General features: G+C 42.2%; 2 protein-coding genes across 25 annotated transcripts in view; both read right to left on the bottom strand.

Annotated features, from left to right (window-relative positions):
* The window catches only part of LOC126426695 (uncharacterized), a 55,259-nt gene extending 48,583 nt beyond the window's left edge, over positions 1 to 6,676 (bottom strand). Inside the window, exons 1-2 of one of the 4 annotated variants that reach the window (XM_050088618.1) lie at positions 6,617 to 6,676; positions 6,137 to 6,277 (exon numbers count right to left, since the gene is read on the bottom strand). In XM_050088618.1, the coding sequence (XP_049944575.1) occupies positions 6,137 to 6,178 (42 nt within the window). In that variant the 5' untranslated portion in view covers positions 6,179 to 6,277; positions 6,617 to 6,676. The other 3 variants (XM_050088619.1, XM_050088620.1, XM_050088617.1) reach the window with 3 other exon arrangements.
* The window catches only part of LOC126426686 (uncharacterized), an 897,888-nt gene that overhangs the window by 457,068 nt on the left and 422,059 nt on the right, over positions 1 to 18,761 (bottom strand). The gene's annotated exons all lie outside the window — the stretch shown is intronic.

Below are 18,761 nucleotides of genomic sequence, written 5' to 3'. Positions count from 1 at the left end.
ATATAGGTCGAGGGAAGTGTTCGATCCCAATTTATGGGATCGGGAGCTGTTGTAGATATATGTAGGTTAAGGGAAGTGTTTGTTCGCTATGTTTTGCGGTGTATTTTGATTTTTGTATTGGGGGATGGGATCGGAAGATGCTGTTGAGCTATATAGGTCAAGGGAAGTGTTCGATCCCAATTTATGGGATCAGGAGCTACTGTTGATCTATATAGGTCAAAGGAAGTGTCCGATTCCAGATAAGATTGTGTTTTGTGGTATTTGTTGAGTTTTGTGATGTCAGTTTTTTTCGTCGTCTTGCGTGGTTTTGTATGGCGGTGGGTGGCTAAATTTGTTTATATTTAGTTTCTCCCCACCCAAAAACCCCCAATTTCCCACGCTTGTCCCGTTAGAGTCATTAGGCTTTTTGTGAAACCTGTGTGTGTGTTGTTTATCTGTGTATTTTCGTCTTTATGATACGTATGGAACGGTTTTATATCCGCCATATTGGAATTGTCGTTTCCGCCATATTTGTGACATCATGGGTCAAAGCCGACGGGTAGGATCAGACGTTTCTGTACTTCCAATCAAAATCCATAATACCTATCAATCACAGCCTGACCACATTTACCAAACACTAATAAGAAAGACCCCCAACATTCACGAGTACTTGCATCATAATCAATTTCAATATACCCAAACAGCTGTAACACACACACACTACCATTCACACTGGAATAAAAACAAAATAAAATCACATCGCACAAAAAACCTGTGAAACAAAACAAAATAACCCACTAGCAACATAAGCATCTATTGCTACTTGATTAAGGACAACATATCTTCAACCACTGCAATGAACACAGACCTCCTTATAAATTTCTTTGTCTTACCCATTACTGGCAAAAAAGGCAAAAACACTATTAAATTTCCGATCATAGGAAACAGACAGCACTAATAATACCGAATCACCCGTAACACAGAAAATAAATGTAACTCACTGGCAAAAGAGCACAAACTCTTTCAATGATAACCTCACACACTCAACTAATAACATCAAATCACTGGCTGAGATCCCTAACAAACAACTTTGAAACAAACATCCAACCCAAGAATGTGGCTCACCATACAACAACAGGCTATCGACTAACATGATCCTGCTTAAAAAGACTGTGCCATCATGAAGTCACGTGACATAACACAGTTGAAGCAGATGCGTGGAATCGCAACGCTCAGATGACAATAAATAAACATCTATCATTTCAGATAATGCTTTTGCACTGTCTTTGGTTTCATTTTCTTTTCTGAAAAAACTTACTTCCAAACCTATGCAATATGTAATACCAACACCTTATCCCCTTTCTGAACTTAAAATCTCACTCATTACAGATGCATGCTGGCTCAATTTTTTCAGGACACAAAATGGGAAGTTGTGGCAAGCAAAATCAAAACAAAACATTCTCATTGAGGTCCTGATGGCAGTTGATAGTGTGTCTAGTGTTACACTATGAAACACTGTATGAGTAATGTGTTCATGACTGGTACTGAATAATATATGAGCAGTAGGGCACTAGTCTTATTACTTAACTTTTTTGCAAAGCAACATTGTACTCTAAGGAAGAACCACGTGAGGTCATGCTGTTTTAAAGAGAATTGCCTTGCTTTTGGGAGGGTGGATGCTCTGATCTCCATCCGCTCATCCAGGTTTAGGTATTCTGTCATTTCCTGAAATTACTTCCACGTAAATGGCAGGACGGTGGCCAACTACCTCTCAAACCCTTGTCAAACTACACCTGTAAGTACGTACACGCCTGCTTATATGGATTATGTTACTTTTGATGTTCCTAAATTGTATTACTAGGCCATGTCCAATATCCTTGCAACAGTGGTACACAGATGAGTAGAGTCAATGGAAGCGTCCGAATCTACGTCGCTGCTTTGAGCCGTGACGTAATGGTGGGGTGGTGTGTGACATCACTACTATGCGGTGTTTCCGAGTTGGTTGTGTTTGTAGATGTCATATTGTTGTATTTGATGGTGCCCTCTGCTGGAGGATGTGGAAGTGCTCAGTTTAACACGTGGTACTGGGTTCATTTGAATTTGGATTGTCATTATGCTAACGTGGCTTTGAGTTTAGGTAGTTGGTGCAGTAACATGGGTTGCGTAAGTGTTTCCAGTGAGTTGAACTACGTTTTTTTTTTTTTTTTTTTTTTTTTTTTTTTTTTTTTTTTTTTTAAATATACGTGTTTGGTGTTTCTGTTAGGTCTGTTTAGTTCGGTGTTTGTTGTGTGGAAAGAAGTCTAATTTTTTTTATTGTTTTTTAGTTAGAAATGGATATGGCAATGATGTTCACAAGTGGGTGTTTTAGGAGACTTTTTAGATCTGTGTATGTGGAGGGAAGGGGGGGGGGCAGAGGGGGGGCACGCGTGTGTCCATGCATGTACATGCTGTGGGGGGGATGCAGGGCCACACGCGCCTGTCCATGTGTGCACACTGTGGGCAACCTAAGTGTTATTGCCAGAGGCTTTTGTTGGTAAGTAACTTTTGTTTCCGTTTTACTCTATAATCATTCTGTTGTTTTGTCTGTAGTATTTTTATGCTAGGTCGGTTCTGTTTCAATTCGTGAAGTGGGTGTGGAGCATTTGGGTTTTTGAGCTGGTGCGGTTTTGGTTCCACTTTTCGGTGTTGTCTGTGTTAGTTTTTTGGTATCAGTAGCTGCACTCGAACTATATAAGTCAAGGGAAATTTCCGATTCCACTTTTCAACATTGTAGGTATTAGAAATAATTCAAAAGGCACGATCACTAAAATACTCTTTACTGGGTAACCGGTTTCAACACACCAAAGGTGCCATCAAGGGATCTGAATGTAGATTAACATTTATAAACCATTTGGATATAACGATACATGAGGCAGATCAGCTGATATAAAATCGTTGTCACAAAAATTAAGAAAAACTGTTCTCCTGGTCATTCTTTTCCATGAGATATGTAAAAGAATGACCAGGAGAGTAGTTGTTTCTTAATTATTTTGTGACAATGATTTTTCATCAGCTGGTCTGCCTCATGTATCATTATATTCAAATGTATTACAGATGTTAATCTACATTCAGATCTGACGATGGCACCTTTAGTGTGTTGAAACCGGTTAACCAGTAAAGCGATCTTGGCTTTTGAATTATTTCTACAACAGAGTGATTGGCCCACTACACACTGTGTGTCCACCGCAAAATTGTACATATTTTTTTGGTATGAATAGTTGTGGTTGAGCTATATAGGTCAACAAATGTCCATTCCTGTGGTTTTTCTGGTGTAGCAGAATGTAGTAATTTAATTTTTTTGTTTTAGGATGGTACAGTGTTTCTTTCATTGTTGTGTATTTAGCTGTCCCCACCATAAACCCCCAATTTTCCATGGTTGTCTCATTAGTTTAATTTTATTTTTGGGAGTGTGGTCAACGGAAGCGTCCAATTCCACCCGTCGGCTTTTACCTGTGACATAAGGCTGTTGTAATGTGTGACATCATGAGGCACGGAATTTAGTATGTGAGAGTGGAGTATTTGTAGGTGTCTTTTTGATGTGATTGGTGGTGCTCTCTAGTGGTGTGTTTGTGTTGTGTGTTAGGTGATGGTTTTGGTTTAGTTTGTGTGTGTGGAGTGCTCATAGGTGGTGTATTGTTGCAGTCGGTGGTTCTATCTGATGGTGTGATTATGGGTAGCGCGTTACGTGGCGTATGGGGTTCATTTGCATGGTAGCATTGCACATGTGTGGTATCGGTAGTGACTGTGCTTTCAGTGGAATATTTTTCAGTGCGTTAACGATCTTGGTTTCGTTATGTCGATGTTATTGTAGTTCTTTTCTGTTCGTCGTGTGTGAATTTTGGTAAATTGCTTTGTTTATGTCTTTGGCAGGTATGGATATGACTGACAAGGATAACAGTTCACGGTTGTCGGCGATGATGGGGGACAGTGCGTTGTGTCTAATAAAATTTCTTCAACTATTCGGATTGTTGGATGAAGTCGTGAAGTGTTCAGTGTGTCATGAAGAAACGAGGCTTCCTAAAGTTCCGGTGTCTCAGACCAGGGACGGCTATGTGTGGAGATGTCGTGAGGATAACAGGTCAAGAGAAGTGTTCAATTCCAATTATGATTTTCTAGGCACCCTTTTTTTTTTGTTGAAGGATTAAGTGTGGTGGTGGTGGTGAAAGTTTTGAGATTTATAGTGACGTCACTGGTCAAAGCAGATGGGTGGAATCAGACGTTTCCGTTAACCCTTTGAGTGAAACATTGTGTCATTTTTATTTTTGTTCATGTTTCTTTGCGTAGGTATGTAGTTATGCCATTGTCACCATACTGTATACACTGGAACTAGCAGTTTCCGGCATACTGATGATGTCATGGATGAAAGCAGACAAGTGGAATCATACGCATCTGTAATGCCGATGAATAAAACTACTACTGCTAAATGCACAATTTCCCTTTTGGTCTATATGTTTAATGGTTACTGTAGTCATTTGGCTTGCTTCTTCAGGTTTGTTTTCAAGATCATCATCAATAACATTGGATTAAGTTCATTATGTGCAGCTACTGACTGTACTGTGTTAAGTTCCTAGTCATTGCCTTCTTACGACAAAAAGATGATGGATCATATCTCACTTCATTCATTAGTTACACAAAAAAAGTCAAATGGAGGAAATAAGTATGAGCGAGGCACACTCAAACCTGTTAAAGGTCTCACAATGAGCTATCAGAAAGTTAGGAATTGATGACAGCTCCATATGTACCAGTGCCATTGAGAACTGGAAGAAAATATCAAGCTAATTACAGCATGCACAGTGGTGTTTAAACAGGAATTCTTACCACATTCCACATGTGAATGGATTGGGATAGACTCTAGTAACAGGTACAATGGGAAGTACCCTCTGCCATGCACTCGTGGTTTGTAGAGTATGGATGCAGACTTCCATGGCATATTATACAGACACAAAGAGCTCCAGGCTTTCAGGTGAGTGGCAATGCTGAAACACTGAGACATTTCAAAACTGTATTCTGGCGGATACTATCCAGCATGGTATTTCTGTCACCTTATTTCCAAAAGTCTAGAAAGTTTATAGTTTTTCATGTGAACTTTCACATTTTCTCTGTTAAAATACATAGAATTACCAGCAGAAGTTACTGCACAGCGAAAGGTATATTTGAAAGTCACACAAGTGAGAAACAAATGATAGTTAATTATCCACGTCAAACTGATGTCTTGACTAATAAAAAGTCTTGAAGTTGTGAGGGAGGGGGCATCCTACGTCCTGATAGACTACGTAAGTCCAGTTACTGATTTAACATACTTCATCTAAGAGAATGGCTGAAGTAGTGTTGGTAATGTACTGTATACGGGATTCTGTATTTAAAACAACTATATACTTCGAAACATACCAGTGTAGTCAAGTAAATGTTAAATTACCAATAGAAGATATGCAGGAACTACTTAATGTTTCAGGAATGTGCAGGTTCTTTCTCACAGGAAGGTCCACTTTCTAATTTACTCAGCTAAACTGAGATGCCATATGTGTGAATATGCATTTAGCAGTATTGAGCTAGAGTATGATAACGACTGACATTTCGTGTAGACCAACGTCCAGGTTTGGTTGGGTGGTGATAATATGGCTGTAATGTGGAGAAGCCAACGAATGTAAGCGCAGAATACTGGTTGTGCAATACCGACTGACATTTAGTGTAAAGCAATGTCTAGATTACATCTGACGGTGATAATATGGCTGTAATGTGGAGAAGCGAACGACTGTAAATGCAGATTACTGGTTGTGGTACCAGACTGGTCTGTATCATAGTCTAATATTTCCCTACGCGACTTATTAAACGCATTTTGCACTATTTAACTCACTTTTAGTTGTAAATACTAAAACTGCGAGTATTTTGAGACATATTATTCACGTATGTTGCACATTAACTAACAGAAATGCAGATGTGTCCAACCCAGTATGGCTAGTTTGGTGTTAATATAGGTACACAGTATGTTTCCACGAGTTCCTTGTCTCTTTTATCAGCATACATCGGCTTGTTCCACGCACCTGACAGTTCTCCTTGAGGGGTCTACGGAACGTGATGGATGAATGAAAGAAAGAAAAGAATTGGGGTCCATTCTCACCTCGTCGTCCGGCGAGGAGGAGTTCATAGGTTCTTCCTTCATGGCAATACTACAAAGTGACACATCGGCCGACGACCAGAAATCTCGGGCATCAAGTTCCTTGATTCGGTTCGCGTTCCCAGGCACTGTTGATAACGGAGACTGAAACAACTGCACTTACAGCAAGACACACACACACGCATTGATTAGACTGATATGATTAATCACTCTCGGATTCACACCAGTTCACGCAACTGCTGTAACTACGAATTGCCAGTAGACGTGTAAAAGTCGGATTTAATTTTGAATTTTACCGAGAACAGCCATACACGCATCTATGCCCTAAAATATTGTCAAGCCAACGATAAGCTTAGCATTTTCTACACGTCTGCGTCTGTTGTGAAGCACTTGTTGAGGTTTTGCAACATTAAATATGTTATTGCAGTATATACTTTAATCTGTACCTAGCCCACGGATTATCAAATAGCGACGATGACTCACCAGCACGAGAGATAAACAAAACTCCACTCGTTTCGAATAATTTACAAACCTCTACAACGCTATGCTACATTCAACTGTTCTCTGACCTAGGCTAAGCCTACGCATTCTGAACCCAAACATGCATAGCCAACGTCTGAAGCGAAGAAACATTGTCAATAATATGAATGGAGACTTCAGCTCTGTTTAATTCATTTTAACTATGTAACATAGATGTCTGTTTCCGTCGATAAATAAGTATAATAACTACCATCTGAAATATATTGTTTAATGGTTTGCTATGACGCACGACACAATGCTTGATGCTCAATCATTCGACTTTCCGACATTGGCAACGCATCTTGTTTTTCTTTCCGCTGTGCCACTAAATAGAAATTGGCGAGCAAAAATTGAAATTTTTGTAGCCATGACTGGGCTGTATGGGTCCGTAAATATTAGACTAGAGGGTATTTTTAGCTCACATAACAGCAGGAAAAACATTACCAAAGATTTCCAGTGCCACGAATATTACTAGTTTTTTTTGGTAACTAAGAAAGGAAACTGTAACAGTAACAAGAATACTAAAAAAATCCAAGCAAATTATTAAATTCATGGAACCTAAAAAGTCAAAACAAATTATGAAATTCATGGAGCGCGCGCTGCAACAAGGAGAAAGCGCTCCTGGCGGTCAGCTTGCGAACCCTGTTGACATACGCCAGCCGATCAGTTGATTGACGTCTGCTTCGGCTGACGCCCGACGTCGCTACACCAGCCCCCTTCGGGAAAGCGGAGCGCCCTTGGACGATACTGGAAGTGACGTCTCTGAAGTGTGCCGGGAAGTGAGCCCGTAGTTTGGAACGCGTTTGCCGTTCAATCGGAGCCGGTGATGGTGCCGGTGGAGATTGCTGGGTGATGGCCGGAGGTTTCGCCTAATTGCGTCGAAGATATAGAGAGTGTAGAAGATGTGAAGAGTCTAGTAGGACGAACGCTGGTTTCACTCTATCAGCAGAAATGGTATCCATCTTGCCATTGTCGATGATATAAAATGTTTTGTCACCTCTACTGACGACATGATGTGGACCATTATACGGCAGTGTGAGTGGTGGGTTGATTATCTCTACTTGCAACATTACGTGTGTATAGGATCGTAACTCACAGGGTATGAATGTTTGCGATGTACCATGGCGTGATGGTTGTCGCGGTTGGATCTATGCCAGCCTTACCCTGAGGTGGGTGACAAATACTGGTGAATTATCATGATCCAGTGAAATTGCGTGTGGGTCCACGAACTCACCGGGAAGTCGCAGGACTTCTCCATATACCAGTTCTGCCAGTGAGGCTTCTAGATCGGCTTCATACATTTTACGTAGGCCGAGCAAAACCAGTGGTAATGCAGAGGTTCATTGTAATTCATGGCATATTAAGGCAGCTTTAAGCAATCGATGCCAACGTTCAGTTATGACATTACTGGCAGGATGGTAACTTGTTGTTGTCTGATGCACAGCGCCGCAAAATTTACGTAGTTGGGCAGATAGGTCAGATTCGAACTGCTGCCCCCTGTCCATGGTTATATGAAGCAGACAACCAAAACGGGTGATAAAGTGTGACACAAATGCAGTGGCTAGCGTCTCAGTAGAAATGTTATCTACCGGAATAGCTTCTGGACAGCGTGTGAATCGGTCTATTACTGTCAGTAGGTAACGCTGTCCTTCTGAAGGGGAAGCGGACCTACTACATCAATATGAATATGGGCAAACTGTGCTCTTGTGTCCGGAAATTTGCCCACCGGCGCAGAAACATGGCGAGAAATCTTGCTGCACTGGCACTGTACACTTGTGCGACAGTCTTTTTTTATTCCGGGCCTCACAAAACAGGTAGCTATTAGTCTAACTTTGCCTTCAGGCCAGTGTGACAAAAACTATGTAGTCTTTCGAAGGTTTGCTTGCATAGTGTGGTAGGAACGAATGGACGAGTTTTCCCAGTTAGAACGTCACAATATAGCTTTGTGTTTGTAGCAGGAATGTCAATTGGCTGAAGTTGAAGGCCAGACATGGCATCTTGTAAACAGTCTCGAAGTTCCAGGTCAGACTCCTGTGCACGGGCTAGCTGTGCGAAATCTACAGTCTTCGTGATACTGCTCACCTCAATCTGCAACGACACTGTCAATTTTCGGTATATGCCGTACATCTGTAGTGAATTGTGCAATGAACTCCATTTGATTATATTGTCATGGAGAACATTTGCCTATTTTACCGAAAGGCACAGGTGAGGGGTTTACGGTCTGTAAAAGTGACAAAAACTCTAGTTTCCAGCTGTGGACAGAAATATTTAATGGACACATAAACAGCTAACAATTCATGGTTGGCTGCGGTCCATTGTTGCTGAACAGGAGATAGCTTTCGTGAAAAGAATGCGAGAGGCTGCCAGGCTCTGTCTACATATTGTTAAAAGGCAGCACTGATTGCCATCTGGCTAGCGTCTACTACCAGTGCGAGAGGTGCTTCCAAAGCCGGATGTGCAAGAAGGGACCATGCGGAGTGAGTGCATGGTTAGCGGCACTGACTGCGGCGTGGTCCCTCCCGCCGGAAGTTCGAGTCCTCCCTCGGGCATTGGTGTGTGTGTTGTTCTTATCATAGGTTAGCTTACGTTAGTTTAAGTATGAGGTGCATTCAAGTTCTAAGGCCTCCGATTTTTTTTCTAATTAACTACTCACCCGAAATCGATGAAACTGGCGTTACTTCTCGACGTAATCGCCCTGCAGACGTACACATTTTTCACAACGCTGACGCCATGATTCCATGGCAGTGGCGAAGGCTTCTTTAGGAGTCTGTTTTGACCACTGGAAAATCGCTGAGGCAATAGCAGCACGGCTGGTGAATGTGCGGCCACGGAGAGTGTCTTTCATTGTTGGAAAAAGCCAAAAGTCACTAGGAGCCAGGTCAGGTGAGTAGGGAGCATGAGGAATCACTTCAAAGTTGTTATCACGAAGAAACTGTTGCGTAACGTTAGCTCGACGTACGGCTGCATTGTCTTGGTGAAACAGCACATGCGCAGCCCTTCCGGGACGTTTTTGTTGCAGTGCAGGAAGGAATTTGTTCTTCGAAACATTTTCGTAGGATGCACCTGTTACTGTAGTGCCCTTTGGAATGCAATGGGTAAGGATTACGCCCTCGATGTCCCAGAACATGGACACCACCATTTTTTCAGCACTGGCGGTTACCCGAAATTTTTTTGGTGGCGGTGAATCTGTGTGCTTCCATTGAGCTGACTGGCGCTTTGTTTCTGGATTGAAAAATGGCATCCACGTCTCATCCATTGTCACAACCGACGAAAAGAAAGTCCCATTCATGCTGTCGTTGCGCATCAACATTGCTTGGCAACACGCCACACGGGCAGCCGTGTGGTCGTCTGTCAGCATTCGTTGCACCCACCTGGATGACACTTTTCGCATTTTCAGGTCGTCATGCAGGATTGTGTGCACAGAACCCACAGAAATGCCAACTCTGGAGGTGATCTGTTCAACAGTCATTCGGCGATCCCCCAAAACAATTCTCTCCACTTTAACGATTGTGTCGTCAGACTGGCTTGTGCGAGCCCGAGGTTGTTTTAGTTTGTTGTCACACAATGTTCTGCCTTCATTAAACTGTCGCACCCACGAACGAACTTTCGACACATCCGTAACTCCATCACCACATGTCTCCTTCAACTGTCGATGAATTTCAAATGGTTTCACACCACGCAAATTCAGAAAATGAATAATTGCACGCTGTTCAAGTAAGGAAAACGTCGCCATTTCAAGTATTTAAAACAATTCTCATTCTCGCCGCTGGCGGTAAAATTCCATCTGCCGTACGGTGCTGCCATCTCTGGGACGTATTGACAACGAACGCGGCCTCATTTTAAAACAATGCACATGTTTCTATATCTTTCCAGTCCGGAGAAAAGAAATCGGAGGCCTTAGAACTTGAATGCACCTCGTAGTGTCTAACTCTAGGGACCGATGACCACTGCAATTTGGTCCCATAAGAACTCGCATACATTTGAACATTTTGCAAGAAAGGCTGTGTCTGCTATACTTTTCTTGGCCCCTCTGAACACGTTTTCCATCGACTCTGTCCACAATACCGGCATTTGGCCTTTAACCTTAGGACCAGCTAAAGCTGGGGTGCCGGCCGGGGTGGCCGAGCGGTTCTAGGCGCTTCAGTCTGGAACCGGGTGACCGCTACGGTCACATGTTCGAATCTTGCCTCGGGCATGGATGTGTGTGTTATGTCCTTAGGTTATTTAGGTTTAAGTAGTTCTAAGTTCTAGGGGACTGATGAGCTAAGAAGTTAAGTCCCATAGCGCTCAGAGCCATTTTAACCATTTGAAAACTGCGGTAAGAGGGTCTTGGAATTCTGCCGCACGAGGTAGATGATGTTGGTAGAAGTTAAGGACTCCCGAGAATCGTCACACTTCTTTAGCAGTTTCTGGCTGTGGAATATTCAATATAGCGTCTACTTTCTCCGGTAACGGCAATGACCCCTTTGACGAAATCTGGTGGCCTAAAAAGGTAACCTCTGTGTGGCCAAAAACACACTTTGAGGTGTTCAACACTACTCCGTATTCGTCAAGGCGTTTAAATGCCTCAAGCAGGTGCTGTTTGTGTTCTTCTGGGCTCTCTGAAAATATGAGTATATCATCAAGATATGCAACACAACACTGCCAACCTTTGAAACGGAATCTATAAATCTTTGGGGACTACTGAAGAACGGGATACAACGAGTCAGCTTTGACCAATGAAGTCATACTTTGCCAGACATGATTTATTACACAGATTTAACAGCAAAGACGAGTGTTCGTAAACAAAGGAATGCAGGACAGAGAAAAAAGATGGTAGACATGTTCAACATGCATTAATATTTCGAACATAATGTTAAGTATATCGCTTGTTTGAGTCCTAATACTTCTGTTCAAAAAATGGTTCAAATGGCTCTGAGCACTATGGGACTTAACATCTGAGGTCATCAGTCCCCTAGAACTTAGAAGAACTTCAACCTAACTAACCTAAGGACATCACACACATCCATGCCCGAGGCAGGATTCGAACCTGCGACCGTAGCGGTCGCGCGGTTCCACACTGTAGCGCCTAGAACCGCACGGCCAAACCGGCCGGCCTAATACTTCTGTAAAAAATAAAGAAAAAAAGGGACGGAAGTAACGTTAGCATGTAACAGTTCAGACGATATTTAAATGAGTTGTATCTTGAATTGCAGTCGATCTGTATAGGTTAGCTGCAGTAAAGGATACACATTTAACGTACGTAGATTTCTTCGTTTTCATTAGCATTGGTATCCTATCCTTCAGTCGACCTATATTGGTCAACTGAAGTACGGGATACAACTGTTACAGCTGTTGCTCTTTTGGCCTCTGTTACTACCACCATTCTGTTCTTATGTAGATATTATTACCAGCGAAGGCGAAAAGATTTACATACATAATATTTGTATCCCGTACTTCAGTTGACCTATATAGTCAACTGAAGACTAGGAAACTAGTGCTAACAAAAACGAAGAAATCGACGTACAAAATATTGGCATCCTGTACCTCAGTTGTACTACGCAAAGGCGAAAAAAAAGACAGACATAGAATTTGTATCCCATACTTCATTTGAACTCTATAGGTAACGTGAAGTATGGGATAGAACTTTTTTGCTTTCGATACTAATACTATGGACTGAAAACTATGATGGTCTTGCTGTCGACAACAGTAAATTTTGTATCCCTTTCTTCAGTTGAACTATAGGGGTCAACAGAAGAACAGGATACTAGTGCTAGCGTAGGCGAAAAATAACGACATACATTACATTTGTATCCTGTTCTTCAGCTGATCTGTGTAGGTAAATTATACCAATGTTACGTATGTCGCTTTTTTCGTCTAGCTAGCACCAGTATCCCGTGCTTCAGTGTGTATATCGACCTAAGTTCGGGATAGAAATTTTATGTATCAGTAGTGCTAGTATAGACTCGAAAAAATCGTAGTGATACTAGTACTAGGAAAGGGGAAAAGAGCAACAACTGCAAAATTTGTATTCCGTACTGCAGCTGACAAACCCGTACTTAAGGCAGAACAATATACTACAACAAAAAATTACATCAAAATAGACCAATTCAGTACAACATAAAAATAAAAGACTAAACTTACCATACACCAACTCCTCCGCAAAAAATCAAAGCTCGCGTTGAAAGAAGCCAAGAAAAATCACACACCCACATACACAAGAAACACAACATCACAAAAAACCACACATACGCACAAACATTGGCAAGAGACATGCTCAGTAGCTCGCTACGGGCTTTTGTTAAAGTTTCGAGAACATACCTTCACCGAAGAGTCCATCAGTATATTGCTCCCTCCTACGTATATCTCGCGAAGTGACCATGAGTACAAAATCAGAGAGATTAGAGCCCACACAGAGGCATACCGACAATCTTTCTTTCCACGAACAATACGAGACTGGAATAGAAGGGAGAACCGATAGAGGTACTCAAGGTACCCTCCGCCACACACCGTCAAGTGGCTTGCCGAGTATGGATGTAGATACATACAAATATATAAACCCAGAAGTTTACATCAACGAAATGAAGTAAAATTAATCAAAAAATATTCACAGAAGAAAAATACTTAATGTAAGAAAATGATGAATGATGGGTCAACCCCAAAAAATCCAAATCAATATTTTAACAATCCCGACCAAACCCACGCTTTCCTTAATTATCAATCCACCCCCCCCCCCAACCACCGTCCCAACCTGAAATTAACTAACAAATTTTGGAGGATACATTTGCGCAACACGTTTAAGGAAACACTTAAACGGGAATAAGTATCGGGAACTCGACACCTCCATGAATATTCATCTAAATGGCTCTGTAATGTCGATACATGTCGTTTCCCCCTCCCTACAACAGATCTTATGGCTGACCAACAACCTTCTGTACTATTAGTATAAGCCCCAGTTGATGAAGATCTGAATTCAATATTATGATTGACGACAAGATGCTGAAAACCCCTATACCTCAAATCCATATATGAACAAAAACCATCGGAAATAACTAAAGTACCCTCTGCAACATGACCTTCAATTTATTTCACCAACACTTTCTTCGATTAGGAACTACATTAAAAACTGCACCATCACATTCTGGATCTGAAACTACAGACTCCCAAACACATAATCCCACCGCAGGTTCCCCCCTGTTGTACTTGGTTTTGCCAAAATGAGACTCATCGATTTCGACTATAAAATCCGCCCCCCCAAAGGGCTCCCACACTTTATATATTCCCCACAAACTCCCTTACAAAACATCTACATCTACATTTATACTCTGCAAGCCACCCAACGGTGTGTGGCAAAGGGCACTTTACGTGCCATTGTCATTACCTCCCTTTCCTGTTGCAGTCGCGTACGGTTCGCGGGAAGAACGATTGGCGGAAAGCCTCCGTGCGTGCTCGAATCTCTCTAATTTTACATTCGTGATCTCCTCGGGAGGTATAATTAGGGGGAAGCAATATATTCGATACCTCATTCAGAAAAGCACCCTCTCGAAACCTAGACAGCAAGCTACACCGCGATGCAGAGCGCCTCTCTTGCAGAGTCTGCCACTCTGCTAAACGTCTCCGTAACGCTATCACGCTTACCAAATAACCCTGTGACGAAACGCGCCGCTCTATCTCCTCTGTCAACCCGACCTGGTACGGATCCCACATTGATGGGCAGTACCCAAGTATAGGTCGAACGAGTGCTTTGTAAGCCACCTCCTTTGTTGATGCACTACATTTTTCTAAGGACTCTCCCAATAAATCTCAACCTGGCACCTGCCTTACCAACGATTAATTTTCCATGATCATTCCACTTCAAATCGTTCCGTACGCATACTCCCAGATATTTTACAGAAGTATCTGGTACCAGTGTTTGTTCCGCTATCTTACAATCATACAATAAAGGATCCTTCTTTCTATGTATTCACAATACATTACATTTGTCTATGTTAAGGGTCAGTTGCCACTCCCTGCACCAAGTGCCTATCCGCTGCAGATCTTCCTACATTTCACTGCAATTTTCTAATGCTGCAACTTCTCTGAATACTACAGCATCATCCGCGAAAAGCCGCATGGAACTTCCGACACTATCTACTAGGTCATTTATATAAATTGTGAAAAGCAATGGTCCCATAACACTCCCCTGTGGCACGCCAGAGTTTACCTTAACGTCTGTAGACGTCTCTCCACTGAGAACAACATGCTGTGTTCTATTTGCTAAAAACTCTTCAATCCAGCCACACAGCTGGTCTGACATTCTGTAGGCTCTTACTTTGTTTATCAGGCGACAGTGCGGAACTGTATCGAATGCCTTCCGGAAGTCAAGGAAAATGGCATCTACCTGGGAGTCTGTATCTAATATTTTCTGGGTCTCACGAACAAATAAAGCGAGTTGGGTCTCACACGATCGCTGTTTCCGGAATCCGTGTTGATTCCTGCTGAGTATATTCTGGGTTTCCAGAAATGACATGATACGCGAGCAAAAAACATGTTCTAAAATTCTACAACACATAGATGTCAGAGATATAGGCCTATAGTTTTGCACATCGGGTGACGACCCTTGTTGAAAACTGTAACTACTTGTGCTCTTTTCCAATCATTTGGAACCTTCCGTTCCTCTAGAGACTTGCGGTAAACGGCTGTTAAAAGGGGGATAAGTTCTTTCGCATATTCTGTGTAGAATCGAATTGGTATCCCGTCAGATCCAGTGAACTTTCTTCTGTTGAGTGATTTCAGTTGCTTTTCCATTCCTTGGACACTTATTTCGATGTCAGCCATTTTTTCGTTCGTGCGAGGATTTAGAGAAGGAACTGCAGTGCGGTCTTCCTGTGTGAAACAGCTTTGGAAAAAAGATGTTTAGTATTTCAGCTTTACGCGTGTCATCCTCTGTTTCAATGCCATCATCATCCCGGAGTGTCTGGATATACTGATTTAACGTAAGACTAGGACTTCCTAGGATTTTCTGTCAAGTCGGTACATAGAATTTTGCTTTCGAATTCACTGAACGCTTCACGTATAGCCCTCCTTACGCTAACTTTGACATCGTTTAGCTTCTGTTTGTCTGAGAGGTTTTGGCTGCATTTAAATTTGCAATGAAGCTCTCTTTGATTTCGCAGTAGTTTCCTAGCTTTGTCGTTGAACCACGGTGGGTTTTTCCTGTTCCTCACAGTTTTACTCTGCACGTACCTGTCTAAAACGCATTTTACGATTGCCTTGAACATTTTCCATAAACACACAACATTGTCAGTGTCGGAACAGAAATTTTCGTTTTGATCTGTTAGGTAGTCTGAAATCTGCCTCCTATTAATCTTGCTAAACAGATAACCCTTCCTCCCTTTTTTTATATTCCTATTTACTTCCATATTCAGATATGCTGCAACGGCCTTATGATCACTGATTCCCTGTTCTGCGCGTACAGAGTCGAAAAGTTCAGGTCTGTTTGTTATCAGTAGGTCCAAGATGTTATCTCCACGAGTCGGTTCTCTGTTTAATTGCTCGAGGTAATTTTCGGATAGTGCACTCAGTATAATGTCACTCGATGCTCTGTCCCTACCACCCGTCCGAAACATCTGAGTGTCCCAGTCTATGTCTGGTAAATTGAAATCTCCACATAAAACTATAACTTGCTCAGGAAATTTATGTGAAATGTATTCCAGATTTTCTCTCAGTTATTCTGCCACATGCTGCTGAGTCGGGAGGTCGGTAAAAGGAGCCAATTATTAACCTAGCTCGGTTGTTGAGTATAACCTCCACCCATAATAATTCACAGGAACTATCCTCTTCTATTTCGCTACAGGATAAACTACTACTAACAGCGACAAACACGTCACCACCGGTTGCATGCAATCTATCCTTTTTATATACCGTCTGTGCCTTTGTACAAATTTCGGCAGAATTTATGTCTTGCTTGAGCCAACTTTCCGTACCTATAACGATTTCAGCTTTGCTGCTTTCTATCAGCACTTGAAGTTCCGGTACTTTGCCAACGCAGCTTCGACAGTTTACAATTACAATACCGATTGCTGATTGCTCCCCGCATGTCCTGATTTTGCCCCACACCCTTTGATGCTGTTGCCCTTTCTGTACTTGCCCATGGCCATCTAACCTAAAAAACCGCCCAGTCCACGCCACACAACCCCTGCTACCCGTATAGCCGCCTGCTGTGTTCAGTGGACTCCTGACCTATCCAGCGGAACCCGAAACCCCACCACCCTATGGCGCAAGTCGAGGAATCTGCAGCCCACACGGTCGCAGAACCATCTCAGCCTCTGATTCAGACCCTCCACTCGGCTCTGTACCAAAGGTCCGCAGTCAGTCCTGTCGACGATGTTGCAGATGGAGAGCTCTGCTTTCATCCCGCTACCAGTCTAAAACGGTACGCTCGCTCACACGACATTCATGCTCACAAAACCAGGATACCTCAATCACCAACATTATGAGATTTTTATTATGGCCCTCAAGGCCACCTTCGATTCCTCAAACCATGTTCCTCGTCTAACTCAGCGCCATAATCGATTGTTAATATACCTCCATATGAACAAATCTTGAGTACGACGAGCAGGTACACTTATCAGGCGCATATGTTCGCCGCACTCACGACATCGAACATAGTCAGCAAGAAGCCCAGACATTTGCAAAAATTGAATGGTTGCTATCATGACTACCCCCAAAGCCTGCTTTAAGTCTTCCATACTCTTGGGAATAGATAAATCCATACCTATAAACGAAAATGAAAAACTAAAAATTCTTTTAAATGGAAAAACTATTCTTCCAAATTATCTCAAACTCACTAAGACTGAAATTAAGAACCGAATGAATTGTAAAGAACCAGTTGTCTAAATCAATTCAAACGAAAAAATTCTTACGTAATGTGGTATGCGTACTGTAAGACCTTCGGCACACACACCATCAGATTATTTGACTTGTCGCTCTAACAAAGTAGGCGAGTGTCAGCAATATGTCTCGTGGTCTCACCGTGGTGAATTTATCTTCTGCGGTTAGGTCAGACGATAGAAATGCCACTTGCACGCTTAGAGTAGCAGATTGATGGTGACCAACATTAAACAGAACTTGATTAATTTTCACACACATTTATTAAAATAATAAAAATCGTAGATATTACATAACTTGATTCTGGATGCTGTTTACAAGCGACAATCTGAAGTTCTTTTGGTCTTGGTACGTTAATCTTATTCTCACATATCTCTGATACTTGACAAAGTGTCTATTCATTTACCTTCATGGCTATGTACAGGAATATGATAATCTTATTAGGCGCAGACTGAAACTTGACTACAGACTAATGCAGACTGACTAATCGGAGGTCTGTACACTCGTTATAATACCTCGAGCGTTCAGGTATCACTGCGCGAGTGTGATCCGCGAGGAGAAAAGATTCTACGTTCGCAGCAATCTCATTGGCTGCGTTACATATTAATACGCGGATCGGCAGAAGGAGAATTTGGTCCATCTCTAAGACAGCGCCATCTCGTAGTACGGAGACAGACGAGCGCTGCGCCTGCGCTGTTGTACTTAGCGGGGTGCGCTCTAGTGGGAAAGTTGTGTTCGCGCTGACTATGCGGAACTATGTAGACAACACGTAATGTCTAGCGCTGTCTTTTAAAACCAGACTAATTTATTTTAATTTACAGTGATGGCGCTTATCCACAGCAGACCACCGATTTATTATCTATGGCTCGAAAGTAAATACATTAAAATCTATGACATCATTGGTCAGAGCTGACAGGTTGTATCCTGCTCTTCAGTAGACCCGATCTTTGCCATTTCTGGGCAGCATTACTCAATCCGAACGTCATAAACAGGCATTCGAACAGTCCAAACTGTGTTATAATGGCCGTTTTCGGATTGTCTGTTTCGGCAACAGGAATCTGTGTACGAGGTGCGGCTAGAAAAAAACCGGACTGATGCTCGAAAAAACATTTATTTACAATTATTTACAATTTCATGTTATCTCCTTCAATGTACTCTCCTCCTCGGTCTCTACACCGCTCCATACGAATTTTCCACTGTTCATAGCAATGCTGCAGATCATTTTCGGTAAGTCCATACATTACTTCCGTCGCTTTTTCTT

Source organism: Schistocerca serialis, chromosome 11, assembly GCF_023864345.2.
Source record: "Schistocerca serialis cubense isolate TAMUIC-IGC-003099 chromosome 11, iqSchSeri2.2, whole genome shotgun sequence".
Lineage (NCBI taxonomy): Eukaryota > Metazoa > Arthropoda > Insecta > Orthoptera > Acrididae > Schistocerca > Schistocerca serialis.
Note: the sequence above shows the minus strand (reverse complement) of the source record. Positions and strands in the feature narration are given on the sequence as shown.